The 23,806-nt window shown below is 56.6% G+C and overlaps 1 protein-coding gene across 3 annotated transcripts in view; it reads left to right on the plus strand.

The window, feature by feature from the left end:
- AK8 (adenylate kinase 8) overlaps positions 1-23,806 on the plus strand; it is a 126,863-nt gene that overhangs the window by 13,120 nt on the left and 89,937 nt on the right. For all 3 annotated transcript variants that reach the window (XM_039229429.1, XM_039229430.1, XM_039229432.1), the window contains exon 5: positions 5,379-5,447. In XM_039229429.1, the coding sequence (XP_039085360.1) occupies positions 5,379-5,447 (69 nt within the window). The remainder of the gene's footprint in view (positions 1-5,378; positions 5,448-23,806) is intronic.

Consider the following 23,806-nt stretch of genomic DNA (forward strand, 5'->3'; position numbering starts at 1 on the left):
AGAGAGAGGGAGTCACAGACTGAAACAGGCTCCAGGCTCTGAGCTGGCAGTCAGCACAGAGCTCGACGCGGGGCTCGAACCCACGAACCGCGAGATCATGACCTAAGCGAAAGTCGGACGCTTAACCGACTAAGCCACCCAGGTGCCCCCTGTGGTCTCTTGAATAAGGGCACTAAGCCCCTTGGTGACGGCTCCACTCTTCCCCCCCAGTCACCTCCCAAAGCTGTCCCCACCGCCATACTGTCACCTTGAGGGTTAGGATTTCAGTACGTGAGTATGGGGGACACGTGCATTCAGACCAGAGCCGCAGGGACGTGCCCTCTGGGACGTTCTTTCTGGAGACTCAGGCTTGTTTGTGAGGGAAGGCGGCTGAGAACAGGGAGCGTCCCTGTGTTTGCTGAGTGTTTCCAGGCCTCCCTCCTCCCCTCACACCCTCCCTGTTGGCACCGGGCACTGGAGGTTACGTAAGGGCCCAGGGCGAGGGCGGGGTGGGGCCTACCCCAGAGCCCGGCCCCACAGCAGGGACAGCGGGGGCCAGAAGAGGAGACGGGGGTGGCGATCACAGTGACTCCGGGGCCCCGGATGGAGGCACCACCTTCCTGCTTGGCGCTCTGCAGCCGGAATCGGACCGTCCGCGGCCACTCTCCGCCTCCTTGAGGCCACTTCATTAACATCCTGGTCCCCACCCTGTTCCCCGGCTCACCCGCCCACAGAAGCAGCACCACGGCCCGGTGCTCAGGAAAGGGGGTCTGCACAGGCCAGTCGGTCAGGGGGCCCCAGGGCCCGGCCAGCTCTGGGGAGGCGTGTGCGGAGCGGGCTCGGCGGGGCACAGGGGGATCTGGTCGGGGCTAAACCCCGAGGAGGAGGCGCTTTCTCGCGGTCTTCAGGCCCCAGGGCACTCTGGGTATAAACCCTACCCCCCGGCAGGTGTTTCTCATCTCCTCTCCACCTTGACCAAGGCCACATTTGCTCTCAGTTTACCCAGTCTTGTCAGATCCTCGCCCCTCATCTGCCTGCTCTGGTCATTCGCTAGGCCGACCCTCCTTCCAAACCGCAGGTGAGGGGCCCCGGGGGCAGGGCGGGGAGCCCGAGTGAGGCCGGGAAAGTGAAGGAGGCCCCTGCTGTCGGGGCTGGTTCTGGCCCAGTGCAGGCCCTGCTGGGGTTTGGGAAGTCAGGGGAACAGAGCCGAGTCCCGTCGGTTTCTAACCACACAGGAGGCAGCAGGAAGGTGAAGGCGGCCCGCGCTGCCAGGATAAATCTCTGCAGCAGGAGCTGAGTGTGACTATTCCAGAATGGTTTCATTTCTACTGGGGGGAGGCAGGTGGGGGGGGGGGAGCTTTACTATTGAAATCCCTACAGGAAAATACACACCTGCAAACACACCTGAGTGACTGCCTGGTCCAGAAGTTCTCGATCTTCGAAGCACATTAGGCTCACGTGGACCCTGCCAGACTTGTTTAGTCTGAATCCTGGGGACTAGGGGTCAGGCACCGGAGTTTTCAAATGCTCCCCAGGGAATTCTAACGTGGCCCCTGGGAACCCACCCCAAACGCCACTCCCCTTTCTCGTCACCATTATTACTCTTACAGCACAATCATCCCCAGGTCAAGTTTTCTTCGGAACGTGGCTGTTGCATTAGAGCAGAGCAGCCTGTGTTTGTTGAATGAATAAGTGACCCAGACTCTGAAGGCCTGTGGGTCAGAGAGGAAGGATCCGGAGCTGGGTTCTTTCTCGCTTCAGTGTTATTTACTAACCCCAGCTCTGCTTACAAATTTAAAATCTGGTGTAACCCCATGTGCCCAAGCGTCCAGTTGCCAGAGTCACCATTTTCTTTAGTTTCCAAATAAAAGAACTCTTGCCTCTGCATGCACACAGGCGCGTAGTACATGGAGGATGGCTGGGGGCTCCCCGACTGCCCTCCGCCAACTCTCGCCACCCCCTCTCCCACCCTGCTGCTCCGAGCCCTGGAGGCCACACGGCTCAGGGCCCTCCCGGTGTCCCGTGTCCCCCGTCAGCCACTCAAGGCGACGGTGAAGTTCATTGGCCTTTCCCACCACAGGGTCCCTGCTGGGCCACCTCCCTCTGTGGCCCCGTGGCACGTGATGAGGGCCCGTTGCAGACTCGGCCCAGGGCCTGCTTCCACAGCTCCGGGAGTGCCTGCCATCCAGACCTGTGCCGACAGCCCCGAGAAGCAGCAGGAACTATAACATGAGAGTTGTCATTAAAGATTCTCTGCGCAGGTCTTACTTGAGCTCAAGTCCAAGTGCAGGCTTCCCTCCCCCACCAGCAGCACCGGTAGGAGGAAGGGGGCCCCCCGGGGGGGGCCAGACAAGGGGTCTCAACGATCCCCCTCCTGCCTCTGCTCCAGGTGCAAGTTCATCCTGCAGACTGAGATGTCTCTGACTCCTGAGCAATTGTCACTCAAGGCGACACAGGGACAGGAGGGGCCTGGAGAGTGGGACCCGGGGATGGGACCACATCCGCCCATGCCCAGGTGTGGGAAGTGAGGTGAGGGCCCTCAGGGGGCAGAGCCAGGGTTTGACCTTCCACCACACCGGCCACCTGTGAACAGCAGCCCAGCGTCCCGTGGTTCAGGGGAGAACGGCCCCTTTGAGGTCAGCACATGGGTGCCGGGGTCCGCGCGGCGGGAACTGGAAGGGGAAGTGAGGTCCAGCCAGGAGCCAGTGGGGCCGACCCTGCCTTGATGACAAGAAAGCAGGGAGACCAGGGGGCAGGGGCCAGCATCTGATCTGGGCCTTCGCTGGGCTCTGCCAGTTTGTCCCCGAGCCTGCCCACAAAGCCAGGCCTCGAGGGACTGGGGTGGGAGAGCATGGCAGAGCTCTGGGAGGAGGGAGCCTGAGTCCTACAAAGACAGTTTGGCAGGGACTCCGAGAAGCGTCCCCCGGAAGCCCCGCTGCTGACGTGACACATCAAAGCTGGCACGGAGACAGCGCCAAGGCGGCGAGCGGCAGGGGGCCCCCGGGAGGGGCTGTGCTCAAAGCCAGGGGCCTGTCCCCTGCCGGGCACAGCCCTGCGGGTGCTGTACCCCATCTGGACCTGTCTCCTTTCAACCCTGTTCTTTGACTGGCTTGCACCCCCCTCGGCCCCCCCCCCCCCCACTACCCCCTGCCCGTCCTGGTACCTGTTTGAATGCTGTCTCCTGAAAGGGTGTCGGCAGGGACGGAGACACATCTCGAAGGGAAACGGGCCTCAGGATGAAAACTGGCTCTGCCTGGGGTTGAGGGGGGACAGGAAAGGGCTGCTCCTCCCCCGTTGACCCCCTTCCCTCTCCGGCCAGCTGGGGGACGTTTCCCCAGGAGAGCTGAGAAGATGGGGTGGGGCGGAAAGGTACCCCCCAGCCCCCCCTCCCCCCAGTCCCCGCCAGTAGCCTCTCCCAAGCGGGGCGGGGCTCTTGGGTGCTGGAGTTCGCTTTTAACACAGTGGCGCTCCAGGGGGGTCCCCGGACCAGCAGCCTCAGCATCCCTGAGCACTTGTTAGAAATGCAGATCTGGGCCTCACCCTAGACCCACTGGCTGAGAAGCCCTGGCGTGGGGCTGGTGACCTGCGCTCGCACAAGCCCTCCAGGGGTGCGCACCCCGGTGGGGGGATGACTGGCCTGAGCAAGACGGTGGCAAGACCAGGGAGAGGGCAGATGAAGGACACAGGTGCCCTGGAGGTGCCCGAGCCAGGGACTGGATGCCGGCTCGCTCCCCTCTCGCCTCTCGCTTCTCTGGCCTCCTCTTTCTCAGCGTGTCACGCATGCATTCCTTCTCTCTCTCCTGCTCACGCTTGCTCTTGACTTCCGATGTTGGTTCAGTAGAAACCGCGGTGGCCCCAGAACTTTCCGGTGGACACAGACAGGTCCGAGGCTCCTCAGAGGCACCCCCTCCACCATTGTCCCGCCGTCTGCTCTGTCTTCCTCTTCCGATTCCACATCCTGGAAAGGCCATCCTGAGGCCGAGACCTGGGGTGTCCTTCGTGCTGGCTCCGTGCCCTTACGACCCCCTCGTGCCCAGTGCCTGCTGCGGCTCCAGCCCCTCAGCTTTGGATCCACTGGAAAGCAAGGGCTCCTGCCTCTGACGATTGCATTCCACATCTTGGGCCTGATGCCTCTTGGCCAGGATTGGGGCAGGGGCAGCGTCTGAAGCAATCGCAGTGGCCAGCGGTGGGATATACTGGTCAACTTGGACCAATCAGGCCCCCCTCTGTATCTGACGGTGGGCTTGGCCCCACAGAAACTATATAGGCCGAAGGGCAAGAGGGTGGCTCCTTAAGGAACTCTGGGGGGCTCTGCGTTACGGGAGGCAGAATGTGTGGATGAGGGACAAAAAAATAAAAGGAGAAACTACAGAATTGTCGCTCGTTTCTCTGCGTGAGGTGTGTGAAGCCTACAGAGGCCAGGACTTGCCCAAGGTCACCCAGCAGCCATGATGTAGCCAAGAGTGGGACGCTTGACCATGAATGGAGCCAGCCCCGGGCAGGGGTGGGGGCGCGAGCCCCGGTGCTGAGGGTGGGTCTGCGTTCTGCTCCCAGACCCCCACCCCCACCCCCAGAAGCGTGCCTGCGTGTTTGGAATCTATCTTGACCTCCCACGTCCCGTGTCAGAGACGTGAGCGGGGGCTGTGCACTACACAGGGAGGCCACACAGACCAGGCCTCCGTGTCCCCCTTGAGCAGAGCTGCCTGTCCAGACCCGTGCTGAGGGGGCAGCGTGCAGGGTGCATCGAGGGTGCTCAGGGGTGGTCCTGGCCTCGGCGCTGAGCCCTGGTATTGTCCCATTTTATCCTCACGGTAGCTCTTGGAAGCACCTCGTCTTCATCTCCTTTACAAGTGAGGAAACTGAGGCTCAGAGTATTGAAGACTTGTCCAATGTCACTCAGCAGGTGGCCAGGGCCCAAATCATGAGTGTCTGAGTCCCCAACCCATCAAGCGGCCCCCCAAGGGTCTCCCTAGGAACGTCTTTACCCACATGGCCCAATCTCCTCCTGAAATCAGGCGTAACCTTCTAGAATCACTCTGAGGGCTCCAGAGCCTCTGTCCTCCTCTTCCTGCATCCTCTCCCTGACCTGTGAGCCAGTTGCCCAGGATGCCGTGTCCTGGGGAGGGCGGCTTGCGGGCGGGGATCTGAGGGAACTTAGAGTCACTGGGTGGGAGGGGAGCACCCGGGCGGGGGCACGGGATAAGCCAGAGCGTGGAGGTCGGTGAGCACAAGTGTTGGGGAGCACAGGGTGCCGGGGGAGGGCTGGACTTTACAGAGGCCACTGGGCCTGGAGAACCTTTGTGTCCACACAGCCAGCTCCCCAGCGCTCAGCTGAGCCCGGCCGGCCTGCCCGTCACACGTCCTTACGGCTCTCATTCCGTGTGTCTTCTTTCCTTTAGACGGTGCCCAGCGCACTGCTCGTCAGACTGATTCAGGAGCGCGTGAGCGAGGAGGACTGTGTCAGGCGGGTAAGGAGCTGCGGGGAGCAGCTCGGCGGGGCTCCCAGGGAGCGGGGCTCTGTTCCTGGATAAAGGGAGGGGAGCAGCGTGGGTTCAGGTCCTGGCGCAGAGATGAGCCAGGGCCTGCAGAGAAGGGTGAAACAGACGAACCTGAGCTCAGGGAAGCCCAGTGTGTGGATTTCACCTTGGATGGAGCCGGATAAGAAGGTAGAATCTGGGGCGCCCCTCGGGATGGTAGGAGACAGCCGGCCCCGCCCCTCGGGGAAATCATAGGAGACAGCTGGCCCCGCCCCAAGGGTCACAGGAGAGCCTTCAAGGAAAGGACAGTTGTGGAAGCAGGGGACAGTTCAGGTAACCCATGAGCACCTGAGACCAGCCCCACAGGGAGCTGCGCACTCCCGGACCTGGAGGGGCAGAGGAGAACTGGGGGTGCCCCTGACTCCCTGCCTCCAGACCCAGTGAAGCCAGAGGGCAGGTGTCCAGATGACACGGCCCATCCGTGGAGGCCAGCCTCCTGGGGCACGGGGGCGGGGGGGTTGGAGGGGGTGAGGGGGTCTGGAGGGGCAGATGGGGGCAGCAGGAACAGCGGGCACCATGGGAGGGCTTTCCACGCGCTGACTCCTCGGGTCCTCAGAGGAACTCTGTGGGGTCGGCACTCTGCCTTCCCCATTTTACAGATGAGAATACTGAGGGCTGTGCGATTGTGTGATTTGCAGACCTCACCTCCTAGTCCACAGTTAGTCTTAGTGTCTTCATATCAGTGGCTGTCACAGAGCAAATGGTTTTAATTTTAACGAAGTCCAATTTGTCAGTGATTTGAACATTTTTAAAGTATTTCATTTTAATTTATCTCTTGTGGGATTTTTTTTTTAATGTTTATTTATTTTTGAGAGCATGCAAGCGGGAGACAGGTGGGGGGGCGGGACAGAGGATCTGAAGCGGGTTCTGTGCTGAGAGCAGCAAGCCTGATGTGGGACTTGAACTCACAAACTGTGAGATCGTGACCTGAGCTGAAGTTGGGTGCTCACTGACTGAGCCACCTGGGTGCCCCTTTTGCCTTCATTCCTGAAGGACGTTTGTCCCTGGGTTCGACATTCTAGGTGCCCAGCTCTTTCTCCTCATGCCTTGAAGGGTCCCGCTTCCTTCCTGCCAGCATGGTCTCTGGTGGAAAGACAGCCGCCCAGGCCACACATCCCTTTCCCCGGCCTCCTTCCAGATTGTTTTCTGCGTCCTCGGTTTCCAGCAGTTCACTTACCAAATGGCTGGTGTGCATTTCTTTGGATTCGTTCTTTTGGAGATTTGAATTGATAAGTTTACGTTTTTCTCCAAACTTGGGTAGTTTTCAGCCATTATTTCTCCAGGTAGTGTCTGCACTGTTCTGTCCCCATTTCCTGAGGCCCCAGGTCTGTGAACAGCAGGCCTGTGGTCCCTGCGGGGTCGCCGAGGCTCCATTCTCTGCTCCCCGCCCCTGTGTCGTGTTTTGGATGATGAGCTCCCTGAGGCCCTCCTTTCCTGTCTCCATTCTCCTATTGGGTCCGTCCAGTGAGCTTCTCATTTGGATTGCCATGTTTCTCCGTTTTCAGAATTCCACTGGGCTCTTCTCGCTGTCTTCTGTTTGCAAGACTTTCTGTTTGTCCATTCATTTACTCGTTTGAGCTTTGTCATTATCATCGTGGCTCAAAACCAGCCTCCTTAGCCTCGTCGCTCATTCTAGCACTCGAGTCGTGTCAGTGGCGAAGTCTCAGGTCTGAGATGTTCCCGTTGCCCTTGTGCTGTGTGCTTCTGTATCCTGGACACTTATCTTACTGCTGTGAGACTCTGGGTCTCGTTTAAATCCTATGGTGGGTGTTGATATTTTTTTGTCTTCGTGGGCAATGATTCACTGGGGCTCCGGCTGCAAGTTCCAGCCACCTTCTCTGTGCTGTGGTTCCCATCTTGGTTCTGGGTGCAAAACCTCCAGGAGTGCCATGCAGCTCCCTGCGGCTCTGTGCTGTCCGCGTGCCCATTCTCTAGGGACTGCAGAGGAAGGGCCCTCTACCCCCTCAGAGTTTCAGGCACCTGCGGGCTCTCCATGGCACCACTGCCACAGCAGGCTTGCCTGGGGGCTGGGGTGAAAAGAAACAGAAAAGAGAAACACACGGAGATCTCCCCGCTGTCTGAGTGTCAGGGATCCCCTCTCTCACTGCCCAAGCTGGATGTGAGGACCCCTCCTGGCCATCTCTCGGGCCCTCCCTGTCACCTGCGCTCAGTTTCAGGCTGCCTGAAGACCAGGTGGGGGTACTGCTTTGCTGGTACTTTGAATTCTGTTCTCCTTCCCCAGGTCACCTACCATTGTATACTTTTCTGATTCCTCAAGTAGCCACTGTCTGCATGCTGTCCACCCATCAGAGCTGCTCTCAGAGGGAGTGAGCGGGTGGACTGTGCAGACCTCATGGTGCCCAGAACACAGCTTATGTGCCTGTGCTCTTTCAGTGTGCATGTATGTGCACACATACTCTCTTTCCCTCTCCCTCTCGCTTAAAAATTCGTCGAGAGGCCCAACTCTGGAAAGATCGCCGGACATCTCTCTGGCGTGCTGGTGAGCAAGTAACAGTCCTCACACTTGGTCACAGCCGGGTCTGCATGGTCCTCGGCTCTGCGAGTCTGGATCCCAAGCCACAGAAAAGCTGCAGTCTGTTTCAGAAGCTCATCAGAACAGTGTGTTTTCCTTAGACCTCAGCTTGCTCCCAGTGAGCTCATGGTCTCCTGCTGCCTAGGCACGGGCCCCCCAAGTTCAGAGGCCACTCTAAACCGGGGCTAGATGAACATTTTCCATAAAGGCCAGGTGGTGACTATAGTAGGCATTGTAGAAGCCATATGGTGCTCACCTCTGATGTAATGTGGAAGCAGCTGTACGTGGTACAGAGATTAAAAGGCGTGGTTTGTCCCAATAAAACTTTATTTACAAACACAGGCAGCAGGCCAGATTTGGCCCAGGAGTCATAGTTTCCTGACCCCTGTTCTAAGGGGTACTTTCACACGATCATGAAAAACGTTTTTGCCCTTTCTCTTCAGTTCCGGGTAGAAAGCATACTTCCCCCTCACACTCCATGGACTCCACCCCGCATTCCCTAACTTCCCCCAGGCTCCATGTCCACTGCCCTGTCTGATCTAGCTCCTTCTTCTGGGGTGGGAGCGGTGAGGTTTGGGGGTCACGTGGCCCAGTCAGCCAGGAGGGACTCAGGCCCTACAAGAGGAAAGTGAGAAGGGACCCGGGCTCCGTGTCCAGCCTGGAGGGAGGGCACCTTCGTTCCTCCAGACCCAGTTCCCATGCCCACCCGCACCCCCTCGGGTTAGGTCTCAGCAGAGGCCGGCCTCAGTTTCTTCTTCCCAATAGGCCTACGGGTAGGGCAGCCCTTCCCTGGCCCAGTCCCCGTCCAGACACCAGCCCCGCTTCTGCCTTGCCCGCTGCCTTCTGTCAGGGTTCTCCCTCCCACCTGCCCCCAGGTGAAATAAAGGCTCCTATCCCCCTACACCCCCCACAAAGCAAACGTCCAGCTCCCAGCAGTGTCAGAAGAATGGCCCCTTAGCCAGGGGCTTGTTTGAGGACTTGTCACTGCTCCCAAGCCCATCTGGCTCAGTTTCCCCTACGCTTAGCGCCTGTTGCAGGCACCGCATGGCCTTTGCTGCTGGACTTTCCCCTCCGCCTCAGCCCCCCACGAGCAAGGGGGTCCCTTGGTCTTGAGCTCACCAGCTACAGTCGGATACAGCCTTGCACGCCCAAAGGAGGGCCAGCTGTCAGAAGGGCTGTGAGGGCCACGACCCAAGCCAGGAGAGCCAGGTTGTTCCAGAAACCCCTGGAGATGGGGCTGGCGTGGTCTGTGGAGGCGCTGACTTGGGCGGGCAGCTGGGTGGGGTAAGCTGGCAGGCAGCATGAGGCCCGGACCCCGCTTCCTACAGACCTCATATCAGTTCTCAAAGCTGCCCCACCAATCAGCCACGCTCTTGAAGGTTCCCTGTCTTTTATCTGGGAGGTGTGGAAACTGTCATTTGTCAGGAATAAAGGGGGAGGGGAGAGCCTCCTAAGTGACTGGAAATGGGCCAGCACTTTCCATACAAAACGCTCTACGCCTTAACCTATAATTGATTTTGAGTTTGCCAAGTCGAATTAAACTCTTGCATTGCGGGTGGCCGGGCTGGGAGTGTGCCGGTTCTGTTCCTCGCGCTTCGGGCCCAGCTGCTTCTCCGCCGCCTAGGGCTGTGGTTTGGCCGAATGTTGGGTGTTACTCCTTTGCTATGAGCGCACCTGAGTCACCCCGACTGGAACGTGACAGCGGGATGGGGGCTGCATTTACAGGCAGAGCTGGGGACAGCCTGGCACGTGGGGCGGGTTCAGGATGCCGAGAGCCCCTGGCACCAGGGAGCGCTTAGCGGCGGGAGGGAGTAACCGTCAGTTCCTACCCCAGGAATCTCACTCGCCCTGAGCAGTGTAGGCTCCTCACAAGCCATAGCTGCTCCCTGGCCCACATGTTGTCCCTGCTCCGTGCTAGTTCTTGGCATCAGCAAAGGCAGGCGGCAGGGGCTCCCCACACCTGCTTCAGATTTCCCCCTTTATTCTCTTTTTTAATGTTGACATATTTTTGAGAGAGAGAGACAGAAAGAGTACGAGCAGGGCGGGGGGCAGAGGGAGGGGGACAGAGGATCCAGAGCAGGCTCTGCACTGACAGCACAGAGCCCAACGCGGGGCTCCAACTTGCCAACTGCGAGATCATGACCTGAGCCAAAGTCAGACTCTCAACCAACTGAGCCACCCAGGTGCCCCCGGATTTCCTTTCAAGATGCTTTTGATGCCACACCCACCACCTCACGATCCAGAGCTGCCGTGTGCTGGCTGCTCTGCTCCTAGGTCAAGGGTGTCCCTAGCTGCCTTGGTACCAGAAAGGCTGGACACCCCCCACCCCATGCTGAGCGTGAGAACAAGAAAGGCCCTGGGTCTTGCAGGCAGGTGGGCAAACTCAGCTTCTTGACTCAGACCCTCCTTTTGGCTTCGGGCCAGGCTTTACCCATTTTTACACAACCCAATCTCAAGGCATGGAAGTGTTATTTGGTGCAAGTCATTTTCATAAATCACTGCATGTTTCTGGTGCACGAGCATTTAACCTGGAATTCAGAAGCGTGGAATCGTGGGTTTGGGTCACTGGGTGCATTCCCTGGGCCTTGAACTCATGTTTCGGAGATCCAGGCACTGAGTTCAGACACAGGCTCCAGCTTGACCGGGCTGCTTGGTTCGTTTTTTTTTGTTTGTTTGTTTTTTTGGTTTTTTTTAATCTCTGTAAGTCATGAAGCCATGGCGTCTGGGGCAAAGATGGTGGTTCCAGCTGTGGCTTCTATGACTTCAGCTGCGCATCCTAGTCTTGCCCTCAGTGACCCAGGTTAGTCTCTGAAACATGCAGTTAACGTCTATAAATGTTCTTGAGCATATCTAAAAGTTTGGTCTACACAGTGCACCCACGGTGTAGACAGAGCGTGAGACCAGGCATCCCTGGTCCTCGCCAACAGCCGCCACCATCATCAAGATGGTAATAATCCTTACTGTTAGCGTTATCAGTTAGTTCTGTCGTAAGAGATATGATGATGAGTTCTCTTGTACTCTGTGACTCTGCTGTGCATAATGAACACTCTGGTTGACTTAATACTATTGATTCGGTATTTATAGTATTAGTGATCACCATTGTTACTATGTTGGTGATGGGGGTCGGAGGGCGCCTGGACCCCAATGACTTGGGGTGCCTGGCCTGGCCCCTGGCCCACAACACCACGCTGCAGGGGCACAGGGCCCCTATGCAATGAGGCTGTCGGTGGAGACTGCTGATGGGAGTGGAGGGCTGATGGCCGCAGCCGTGGCCTTGAGCGTCTTGACCGCAGCCTGCTGGAGGAGGTGCAGCCCTCACCGCATTTGGGGATGCAGACGCCCGGGCTCGCAGAGCTCGTGTGTCCTGCGGGGGTGGGGGGTGTTGTTGCAGTCCGTCCCCGAACAGAAATGCAAACACGGGGTCCTGCTGTTGGCCACTCTCTTCCTGGCTCCCCAGTGCACACCATGTCCCCCCCTCACCCCCCCGCACTCTTCACGAGGCCTCGGGGTCCCTATCTGTGAAAGGCCAGGCTCAGCCTCAGCTTCGAAGCCCCTTCCGGCCTCTACATTCTGATCTTGAGTCTGTCCCAGCCGTTGTTGCCTGCCGAGCAAAGAGATATCTCCTTTAATTTGTTTAAAAATTTCTTCTGAGCTTCAAGGGGCATCCCGTACCTTTTTCATCTCTTCCCGGCGGAGACAGGATTTCAAGAGCAAGAGGTGAGGCTCCTAATTATGTGCTTTGGTTGTTCAGAAACAAAACAAACCCTCATCCAAAATAAACAGGCGCTCCCGCTTTTAGGGAGGAAAATGACACATATGCATATTCATTTATATGGTAATTATTATTATTTGGCTACACAGGGACTAGAATTGGTAATTTAGAGCACAAAAAGGAAGCTGGGACTGGTGTTCAGGGAAAAGTAATGCAATCATAACCCATCAGGATTCTGTAGTTAATGTTGGGGTTTTTTTTCTTCTCTCTTCCTTCTTTTGGTCTAATGCAATCTCTTTGAAGAATCTCTTTGAAGTGACCATCAAATGCGTTAGAGAAAGAGAAATTAGCACTTTGTATTGGAATGATGAGAAGGAGGTGGGCTCTACCTATTGGGGACCCATTGCCTTTCTATAGGGACAGCCACGTTCTTGAAGTCCAAGAGCTCTTTGGGCCACATCTCTAAGGGCAGAGGGAAGCTAAGAAATGAGGCAGCAAGTTGAGGAAATTTGGAGGAAAAGGCTCTAAATACCAGGAGATTTCAAGTCCTTCCTTCTCCAGAGTCCCAGCGCTCTGCCGGGGTTGGATCACCGAGGTCCTTTTCCTTCCTTGGGCTCTAATCCTTCCCCACAGCTACGCTGCTTTCTTCCCGGCCCCTTCTGCACATTGCTGCCACAGGGATGGCTTAAAAAAATGAACAAATTCATTTCTTGACTGCCATGCATTCACATGGACTCAAAATTCAAAAGGCGCCCAAGTCCCCGCAGCCACCGGCTCCCTTCCTGGAGGTAACTAACGTCAACATTCCCTTGAAAGAATGCTCCCTGGAAGGATGTTTCTATTTTATGCCTAGGGAAGTGTTTGTCTTTTTTTTTTTTTTTTTTAATGTTTACTTATTTTTGAGAGAGAGAGAGAGTGTGTGTGAGTGTGAGCAGGGGAGGGGCAGAGAGAGAGGGACACACAGACTCTGAAGCAGGCTCCAGGCTCTGAGCTGTCAGCACAGAGCCCGACGCGGGGCTCGAACCCATGAAGTGTGAGATCATGACCTGAGCTGAAGTCGCTTAACCGACGGAGCCACCCAGGAGCCCTGTGTTTGTCTCTGTAAAGCAAATGTCATGGTGTCCCCTCCTCCCCCCTCCCCCACCGCTGAGAGCCTCGGCTGCTGTCCACCCTTCGTGGGCGTCCATCTGCAGAGTGCTGGGGGCCTGGACCTGCCCACCGCCCGGTTTCATCCCACTGCCTCACTGTCTGCTGCTTTTCACACCCCCTGCAGCTTCCCCTGCGTGGCCCCTCTTAGGGCCTCCACACACTGTGGGGCACAGACCCTGGGGGTCCCTCCCCCTGGTGTCCATGTCTGTGTAACCCCCACCTTGAGCGGGAGCAGGACCCGCAGAATAGGGCAGAGGTGAGGAGGGCCATTCCTGTGATGATGTTACGTTATCTAAGCCTTTGTCCGAGCAGACCGGAGAGATGGATTCTCCCCAGTGGCTTGACAAGTAAGCTGCCATGTTGGAGAGGCTCCTGAGGGAGGCCTCTAGCCAGTGAGAAACCAGGGCCCCCACTCAGACCTACGGCAGTGCAGAAGGGAATCCTGCCCGCAGTGAGAAGGAGCTCAGAGGCGGATTCCTCCTCTGTCGAGCCTCCAGATGAGAACACAGCCCAGCTCCCACCTTGACTGCTGCCCTGTGAGACCCCTGCAGAGAACACTGCTGAGCCACGATCAGACTCCCACTCCACGGAAACTGAGATAATAAATGTACTACCTAAGCCACTAAGACTGTGAGTTTGATACCCAGCAGTAGAAGATGGACACACGCACACTCTGCCATTGCCTGAGACCCCCGCCCCGCTTCCCATTCCTTACTCCCGGCTTAGAGTCATTCCCCTGAGCTCGTTGAGCCCCTGGTAGACAGGGTGCCCTGTTCAGTGGCTCCATAGGCTCCTGCTGTCCTCCTCCTCCAGACCCCCAGCTCCTCATGTGGTACCTGGCATAGGCTGCGAGCTCAAGACATGCTCGTGAAGTGAACGAATGAGAGAATCACTGCGTGATTCCCCAGTCTGTACCCGAGGCAGTGAAATCTCAGCCCTGCTGGCTGTTGGCGCGGGGAGGAGAGGGTGCTGAAAATACACTGTGACTATGCAGTCGAGTCGGAACAGGTTTCAGAAACAGGAATGTATTGGTCCTAAGGTTTTTCTGGGGAAAATATTGCGATCGTTGCCCCGGCTTGGTTTGAGATAACTTGTGGAGACCTGTTTCATGACTTTCCTCATCGCATCTTCAAACTGTTTTCCGTTATCAGTGCTTTCAAGTTCCCGTTTAGCCGTGGTTCCCTACCGCTTGTTGAGTTCAACTGCGGCACCCCAAGGGCGGCATTGTGCCCCAAGCCTCCAGGGTTCAAGGTTTTAAGAGCCATCTTCCAATTCAGTCTTGGCGCCCTGTGCACACACTTCCTGTGTCTTTCCTAATCAGCCCTTTCATCGACTGGGACAAGGGTCAGCCACCAGGACACTTGATTTAAAAACATTTTTTTGGGGGGCGCCTGGGTGGCTTAGTCGGGTAAGCGTCCGACTTTCGCTTAGGTCATGATCTCGCGGTTCGTGGGTTCGAGCCCCACGTCGGGCTCTGTGTTGACTGCCAGCTCAGAGCCTGGAGCCTGTTTCAGTCTGTGACTCCCTCTCTCTCTGACCCTCCCCTGCTCACTCTCTCTCTCTCTCTCTCTCTCTCTCCTAGAAATAAATTAAAAAAATTTAAAAAAAAACAACAACATTTTTTTTGGAATGTTTATTTTTGAGAGAAGGAAAGAGAGAAAGAGCATGAGTGAAGGAGGGGCAGAGATAGGGAGTCACAGAATCCAAAGTAGGCTCTGAGCTGTCAGCACAGAACCCGATGCCGGGTTCAAACTCACGAGCTGTGAGATCATGACCTGAGCCAAAGTCGGACGCTTAACCGCCTGAGCCACCCAGGCACCCCGCGTTCTCTAAAAGGTTTTAGATAGGACAATTTCTTTTTTTTTTTTTTTTAATTTTTTAGTGTTTTTATTTATTATTGAGAGACAGAGAAAGACAGAGCATAAGCATGGGAGGGGCAAAGAGAGAGGGAGACACAGAATCTGAAGCAGGCTCCGGGCTCCGAGCTGTCAGCACAGAGCCCAACACAGGGCTCGAACAATGAGCTGTGAGATCATGACCTGAGCCAGTCGGATGCTTAACCAACTGAGCCCCCCAGGCGCTCTACCTTCTGTAAAGGGTTTTAGGACGTTTTCTACAGACACTGGTTTAGGGGGCACCAGGGTGGATTCTCTGCCTCCCTCCCTCTCTCTCCCCCTCCCCTGCTTGTGTGCACATGTGTGTTCTCTCTCTCTCTCAAAACCTATACATAAACTTAAAAAAAAAAAAAAGCCTTTAACAAAAGGAGAAACTGAGGCCCAGAAGGGAGAAGGGACTGAGCCGAAGTCAGAGGACCAGTGGCCGGGATGGCAAGGCATTTCAGCCACGGCCACACTGAGGTTTTTGGCTACCTGGCTGCTGGGCTAGGGTCTCTGCTGCTCTGCAGCCCCCTTGACAAAGGCATTTTTGTGTCTCCAGAACCAGACTGAGCTGGAAGGCCATGGGCGAGAACGTGCCGGGCTGAGAGAAAAAGGGGAAGTGTTGAGATGTACGGTCACCTTCCTCCCGCAGCCGTGCGCTGGAGAAGGGAAGGCTGGTACCCAATTACCCCGGCCTGTCAGACGGTGGGAGTTCATCACCCAGGAACAGGCACAGCCTCCGAGCATCAGGGATGTGATTTATGGGCTCCACACACGGCCAGGGCTGTCCCTGGCTGGTCTGGGCTGGTGGGCCGAAGGGACCCGGCGGGGAGAGCACTCAGGGCTCTGTGCACGCCTGTGTGGAGCGTCCCGAGGTGGCCAGTGGGCTGCTTGGGCTCTGGGGGCCGTGGTGCACCGTGTGCAAAGCAGGGCTGCCTCACTGTCCCTGTTTAATGAGATCACGCAGGCAAAGTGCGCAGCGCCGCACCTGGCTCTGAGGTCCACTTAGGTAAATGTGCTTTTCCCACACAAGATGAGCGTCTGGAGGCAGATCACGCATGTACGGGCCGGAGAAGTCCGCTGCTGCCGCCTACTTCATGTGTCGTTGGAGTCCCGTGTGCCTCTGGGGTCGGCACGTGGCCCGCTGGCACAACACGCCATTGGAGTCATTACTCAAGTGAGTTCTGGAACATTCCCACAGCCTGCACGGATGAGAATTAGCAGACTTTTAAATGTAGTACCAGAGGGGGGAAAATCGATGAAATTTAAAAATCGGCTGGAGTCCCTCTCCTTCTTCTGTCCATGTGGCTCCGTTTTTCTTTGCTTCCATGAGCTTGCGCTGGGGATGAGTCTACTGCTCTGGAGGTCAGGACTAGTCAAAAGGTGGTACGGCATGAAGCCGAGTGTAAGCCAAGTTCATAGAACTCGCTCCCCTTGAGGGCCTCCCTGGGCCGTTGGGCAGGGACCTTGAGCGCCAGCAAGGAGGAAGCGGGCCCCCTCGGCGCTCAGCTGGCTGTCGGCACCCTCCTCAGTCACATTCTGTGTCACAGCCATGATGCTCGGAGCCCCATCTAAGGGGAAGCCACGCTCTGACTAAGGAAGTCCAGACCTCCGCACCCTTGCATCTGCCCGGGTGCGCCCAAGGGAAGCCTGCGGGGACACCACTGCCATCGCCCAGTCACTGAGTCTAGCCAGCTCCGCTCAGCCCCCAGCAGTTGGTCAGGCCTTCCTAACGCCCCCACCAGACGCCCGGAGTGGAAACCGGGACGTGCAGGCTGGGACACGCGGTTACCAACGTGAGATGTAATCAGGCCTCCAGTGAGCTCAGAAGATGTGACCTTGTCCCATGATTCCTCAGACCTGTGGTCTTGTTGTGGTAAAGATCAGGAAGAACAAAAACGAAGAGGCCAAAATGAAGCCCGAGAGCAGAATTGGTCCCTGAGGATGAAAGGAGAGAGAGCGGTGAGGCAGCGCGTCGCAGTGCGTGGTGTGTTCCGGACAGCGTGCCCAGCTGTGAGGCATCTTCTGATGGGAGCCACACAGCTGTCCTACCAAGGGGTCAGCAGCCAGGACTCCTGGGCACCCACTGTGCACCACGGCCTGCTTTTGGTCACATGGGGGACAGAACGGAACAAAGGACACGGTGCCTACTCTCGTGGGCGTGTGGCGGGCCATGCAGGTCGGGGGTAGATCCGACGGGAAAGGAGGCTGTGGCGCCACAAATCCACTGCCGATCCCAAGGCGGGAAACCTATGTTACCTAAAGGACAGTGGACCTTCCAGAACGTCTGGAATCATCTCCCTCTTTGAGCTGAAGAACAAGCGGTGTCATCAGAAGTCAGACTCAGGCCACACCCCCAAGTCCCTGGTCACAGGGAAGGTAGGGGGCGCTCCCGGGGAGAGGCTCACAACCCCGGCCCCACACCAACCAGCACCTCATGGGGCTGGGTCGGGGGCGGGGCGAGTTTACTGCACACAAAATGTAAAATTACACTTTGTGTTCCCAGGTTGACCTGGTTTTCTTTTTTTTAAATCTCCTTTAGTGTCACGGAGGCTTTCTTCTAAGGGAGGAGCGGTGGGCGCGGCGGACTTTTGACCGTGGAACCAAAAGTTGAAAGTTGACTTGGCAGGTTTCTGGAGCCTCTTTCTTTTTCCCTTTTTGGGCACAGATTTATGCCCCCTGCCCATAATGCGAGTCAGTATTTATAGCGGAGACGCTGGCGGGGAAGAGGAGCCCGAGCCTGGCCCGCAGAACCACCAGCTGCTTGTTTTATTTCTCCTTGCGGTGTCACCGGGCTGGCATTAATCACCCGGCTTCCGTCCTCTGACGGGAGGAACACAGGACTTTCTTGCCATTGTTTTGACACTCGCGGGTTTATAGATGTCACTTGCATCCTCCGAGGAGCGCGGTTTTATTGATCAACAGCTCCGCGGAGGCCCGGGGCCGCGTGTGCCTCTAACACAGACGTGGTTAGGTTTGCCGGGCATCAGAGGGGCGGCCCGGCTTCCACTCGGAAAACCTATGGCATGCGTCACGGTGAGGCAGGGCTCCGAGGAGCCTGGGGAGCACACTCTGTATGACCCGGGATTTGGGGGGTATTTCCGGACCCTCGGTCGAGGCCGCGGTTGGCCGCTTGGCCCGTTCGTGCGAGCAGCAGTGACAGATGCCTGTGACGATCCCTCTCGAAGCCGCCGGAAGGAGAAGCGGGTGACAGGAACGTGGCACCGAGTCTGATGTTCCAGCGGCCGTAACTCTGGAGCAGCAGAGAGTGTGGAGAGGCACAGTGATGTTGGAAACATCCGGAACCACTGGCACATCACCTGGGGCAGGTGGAACACAGGCCCACCCCCCAGAGCTGGAATTGCCGGTGGGGGGGCAGAGCAGAGAGCGGCAGCCCCTTGTGTCCTCAGGTCCTCAGTTAGCTGCCCATGAGGAGCAGTGCGGTATGCGCCCTGGGCCGGCGCAGGCTGGGTACCGCCACCCCTCCAGCACCTGCGTCTGCCGGATGTGGCGCTAGCACTTCGTGTGTGTCGTCGCATACAGCCCCAAACCCCAGCAAGGGCGCGGGCTCCCCGCCATGCCTGCTTTGCAGACGAGGACATAGTCACACGGTTGGTGGGTGGGGGTCCCGGGGTCCCCATCTGGCTCATTACCATTAGTCAATACGATTTGAAAGAAATGCGGAAAGTCAGGTGGATGGTTTTTAGCTGTGATCTGGAACATATTCACTAACCCCAATTTGAATTCTAGTTGTTGTTTTTTGTTAAGTTTTTTAAATGTTTATTTATTTTGAGAGAGAGAGAAAGCATGAGCTGGGGAAGGGCAGAGAGAGAGAGGGAGACACAGAATCTGAAACAGGCTCCAGGCTCTGAGCTGTCAGCACAGAGCCCGACACGGGGCTCAAACCCATGAACCGTGAGATCATGACCTAAGCCGAGGTCAGACGCTCAACTGACTAAGCCACCCAGGCGCCCCAACTTGAATTCTAATCAGACTACTTATGGGGCGCTTGGGTGGCTCAGTTGGTTCAGCGTCCGACTCTGGTTCAGGTCATGATCTCACCGTTCATAGATTCAAGCCCTCAGAGCCTGGAGCCTGCTTCGGATTCTGTGTCTCCCTCTCTCTGCCCCTTCCCTACTCGTACTCTGTCTCTCTCAAGAGTAAACACTAAAAAAATTTTTTTTAAATAGGCTACTTTTGACATTAACTATAAATCAGAGTATTCGTCAGAATGCAAGAGCGAGTGTGTATTTCGTTGGCATGTCTTTTGTTTATTGAGACCTGGTGGCATTCACTAGTATCTGCTGAATTCTCATTCTCTGAGGACATAATAGATATTCTCACATTTCCCTGGTCAACAATTGGCGAGGTGGGGCTTTTCCTGGAGGAGCAGAGCGGGTCTACTCTCGGGAAGCAGAAGGTCGAGGACCAGAGAGGAGGGGAGCTTTGGGAGATGTGGAAAGGGGTCCCAACCTTCTGGAAGGTAGGAAGTGAGCCTCGGGAAAAGGCCGCGATGACTGGGAGAGAGGGGGTAAGAGCGGTGGGGGGGCACTTTTCCAGCAAAGTGGCCTGACACCCGGGACACAGAAGGACGCGGGGACCAGCACCACTGGGATGGGGTGCGGGAGCCTGAGGGACTCCTTGTGGATGTGCCCATGTCACCCAGGGCGCTGCCCCCTTGTGGGACCCGGAATCAGCTTTGTAAAGTCACCCCTTTGCGGATTTAGCCGTTCTAAATCCCGTGGAGATGCAGCTGCGCTGGCTCCTGGGCTGCAGCTAGGGGGCAGAAAGGAGCAGGTGTGTGGGATGGCACTCTGCCATCTCACCTCCTACCAACGAAAGACCTCATGCAGCTTCTGTGATTTTCCTGGAGGCGGTTCTTACTGCCCCCACTTTACAGATGGGCGCACTGAGGCTCAAGGCTGCATAATTGAGGCGACGGAGCCGTGAGGTAGGAGCCAAGATCTGCACCCAGTGTTTTCCCTGCCTGAGGCCCCGGTGGGCAGCGTGGCGGGGGGGGGTCCCATGATTGGGGGGGCGGAGCTCCAGCGTGAGGGGAGGCAGGACTCTAGGGCTGGCTGCCTTGGTTTGGGGCTGTGCCTGGCGCAGTGAACTTGGCATGGAGAGGGAGGAATGAGGCCCGAGGAGCCGTTTGGGGTCTGTGGATGGGGTGGGGGGTGGGCACCGCCACCTCTGAGAACACAGCTGGGGGCTCTGTGCACTCGACCTTCACGCTGTGCTTGGGGATTCCCCGGAGAGGAGTCCTTTTAGTTGTTGATCAGACTTAGGCTCCTTGTCAGCCCCTCCTGCCCCGTGCTTCCTTTCATGATTTCAGAGAGCCGGCACTGAAAGAAAATGACGTTGTAATGTTCAAAGCACGTTAGAGGCAAGTCAGTCACTTGTTCTGTGGATGCCTGTTTTTCCTGCATGATTATTAATGACATGCTGTTCACTCCTAAAATGTCTTTGTTAGACCTTAAATCTTTTTTTTTTAATGTTTATTTCTTTTTGAGAGAGAGAGAGTGTGCGCACGCACACACACACAAGCGGGGGAGGGGCAGCGAGAGGGGGACAGAGGATCTGAAATGGGCTCTGCACTGACAGCAGCCAGCCCGACACAGGGCTCGAACCCACGAACCGCAACACCATGATCTGAGCTGAAGTCGGACACTCAACCGACTAAGCCACCCAGGCGCCCTGTTAGACCATAAATCTTACGGTTCCCCTACTTAGAAGTCACCTGGTCCATTCCTCTCGATTCACCGTTGACATTCAATGCCTTTCACCAGTCAAAGGGCCAGCTGGAAAAAGAGATGAGTAAGACAGACTTGGGGCAGTCGGCTAAAGAAGCCAGTGACCGTTCACCCCCAAGGGCAGACCTGCTGACCTTTCCAGTATGGAAGCACAGTGCCCTGCACAGGATGGGGGCAAATACCCAGATGGATGGGTGGGTGGATGGATGGGTGGATGGCTGGATGGCTGGATGGCTGGATGGGTGGATGCATGGATGGGTGGGTGGATGGATGGATGGATGGATGGATGGATGAGTGGATGGGTGGATGGATGGATGGATGGATGGGTGGATGCATGGATGGATGAGTGGATGGGTGGATGGATGGATGGATGGATGGGTGGATGCATGGATGGGTGGGTGGATGGGTGGCTGGATGGATGGATGGATGGATGGATGGATAGATGGGTGGATGGATGGGTGAATGGATGGGTGGATGGTTGGGTGGATGGATGGGTGGGGGAGTGAATGAGTGAATGGATCGTGCCCCAACAACATGATTATTGTTTGCCCGTGTGCTGGACCCCCACCTGCGGCCCTACGTGGCCCCTGCTTGTACTTCCAGAGGAGTGAACTCCCCTGGGGGAGGGCCCCCAGCCCAGGGATGGCAGATGGCCTCGAGTGCTCTGGGGCAGGTCTGCCATAGCTGAGACCACTCACCAGACTCTTCTCATTCTAATCCAATCATGTTTTCCTCAAATAGTCTTTAATTGGACAGCTTTCCTCAGGTCATATCTAGAATGCCAATTACTCCTCTTTCCAAGAAACAGCCTTTCTAAATGATCTTTATTACATTCTACAAACTCACGTAGGATTCCTTCTTGCGACTAGGAAGAGAAAAAGAACATAGCTCACCTTTCTCAAAAGTATAATGCCCAAACCGGCCATTTCTTCGTTGCCAGGCACTATGCCTTATTTTGTGGGTATTTGCTTAGAGTCCGTATTTAATTTTTCTGACAGCTATGGGCTAGACTGCTGTTACTGCCCCACTTTGCAGGTAAGGAGAGCAAGGCCAGAGGGATGGAGGGGACTGGTGGGCAGGCATCTGGCTGGCGGTGGCACACAGCCCGTGCGGTTCACCCTCCAGACGTCTGACATCCTAAAAGGCAGGCGTAATTCTGGAGGACGTGGGACCACACCGCGGACATGCTGTAAAGTGTCTGAGAGCAGGAGAAATGGCCCCGTTCACTGGATGTCCTTGGATTATCCATTTCCTTCATTTCCAGCCACGGCCACCATGTCTGCACCTGAGAGCACGTCTTCCCCCCAGAGAGAGTTATCTCTGTAGTGGGCTGTGTCGGCGCCATGCCGGCCTCGGAGGTGGGAGGGGGCTGGTCCGTCTGGGGACAGCACAGGGCGGTTTTCAAACTGGGTTGGTCTCCCCAGGGACATTTAATGTAAATTCGACTTTAAAATGTATTTTTTTTAGCTATTTGGGAACAGTCACGTCTGTGCTGTTTTAACACCCCGAGCTCTCCGGCTTTTAACCTGCAGACCCAGGAGGCCCAGCTGGCTTGGATCTGCATGTTCGAGTGAAATGCCACGCTCGTGTCGCTGACGAGCCAGGGTGGGATTGACACGGTTGGTTAATGACAGCGGTCGCTCCCGCACACCCAGCCTCTTTTAAGCACACGTCCTGCTGCTGGGCTGTGCCCAGAAGACAGCCGGGCAAAGCCCCGGGGCACACCTTGCTGGCGGCAGGGCCAGTGAGGAGTAAGCCATTCTGCTACATTGAGTGGGGTGGGGAGTGCCAGCAGGTGCCGCATATTGTTTTTTGAGAGAGAGTGAGCGTGAGTCGGGGGGGAGGGTGGAGACACAGAATCGGAAGCAGGCTCCAGGCTCTGAGCTGTCAGCACAGAGCCCGACGCGGGGCTCGAACCCACGAACCGTGAGATCATGACCTGAGCCGAAGTCGGACGCTTAACCCACTGAGCCCCCCAGGCGCTCCTGGTGCCGCCTATCGTTTGAGGCTACGCTTCGAAATAAACATTCTTGCCGCCCATCTTTCAGGGGAGCTGGGTATGGATGGCACCCTAGTGCCCACGGTTTTGTATAAACGGAGGAACTGGTACTCAGGCAGTTTGATGCCAGATTTTGTTCACGCATCAAAGCACCTTCCTGTTCTCTGAAATCGCCGTTAGGACCCATCAGTTTCCCACACTCGACCTTCTCAGGTGCGTTTCTTTCTGGCTGGTACCATCTCTCTTTTTTCCTTCTTTTCTATGTTGGGAGATCACACAATACTTCATTAGAAAAAAAGAAAAAGGAGGGGTAGCCCGTGGCCCTGTGGTGGGTGGTCTCTGGATGCTTCCCCTGGTTCGGACGTGGAGCTGAGTGACTCTGATTGTCCAGTCCAAATCTTCAGGCTCAGATCGCCCCCTCAGGACTGTGAGGAATCAACATCCGGCTCGGCGTTGGTCTGGTGCCGCGCGCCTCCAGTCTGCACTTGGAGCTGGGGGCCTCCCAGGGGGCGCACCCCCCTCGGGTCTTCGGAGGAGAGGGGAGGCGAGCGGGGGCAATGCATCAAAAGGCAGAGGGCCCAGAGGGCGGGAGTTTTACCGCGTGAAGTTGCTAATTGCGCTTTAATAATAGCCGGGAGGGCAGGGAAGGGCAGCGCTCACACAGAGCATCGGCCGCGCTCTGTTGGGCCTCGCCACGCTCCCCCGGCTGGCTGGCTGCGTTCATCCCCCCCCTTCTTTTTCATCTGTGACATCTGCTCGCTGCTTGTCCCTCCTGTGATACCGTACCCCTCGCAGCTGTGCAGACCTCCGGCTCCGCGCTGGTGCATGGAGTGCCCTGAGCATACGGCCTTTTTGATGTGTGATAAAACAGAACCGAGCCACGGGGGTATGGCGAGCGAAGGCATCAGAATATCAATTAACCTGCTCTGAACAAAGCTGCGGCTCCGGAGTGGAATAGACATCTCACTGAAGTGTCAGGAAGACGGATAATGTATTCTAATTAGGGGTTGACGGATACCTCCGCATCCAGCCACTCCTGGTCGTCAGACCCACGAACCGAACGAGCCTGTCCCATCATGGCACGGGGGCTCTTTACTGATTCATGACTTCTCGCTTTGCCAGAATTTGCAGCAGTTAACTTGCTCTCGGCCAAAATGGCAGTTTCCCCTCGAAAGCACGGTCCATCTTGCAGCTGGGTAGTTGCGCGCACCTCTGTAAACACAAGAGCTATGGGAAGGGAGCTGCTTTCCGAGTGCCCAGCCTGGGG

Source organism: Hyaena hyaena, unplaced genomic scaffold (assembly GCF_003009895.1).
Source record: "Hyaena hyaena isolate Hyena2069 unplaced genomic scaffold, ASM300989v1 scaffold_38, whole genome shotgun sequence".
Taxonomy (NCBI): domain Eukaryota; kingdom Metazoa; phylum Chordata; class Mammalia; order Carnivora; family Hyaenidae; genus Hyaena; species Hyaena hyaena.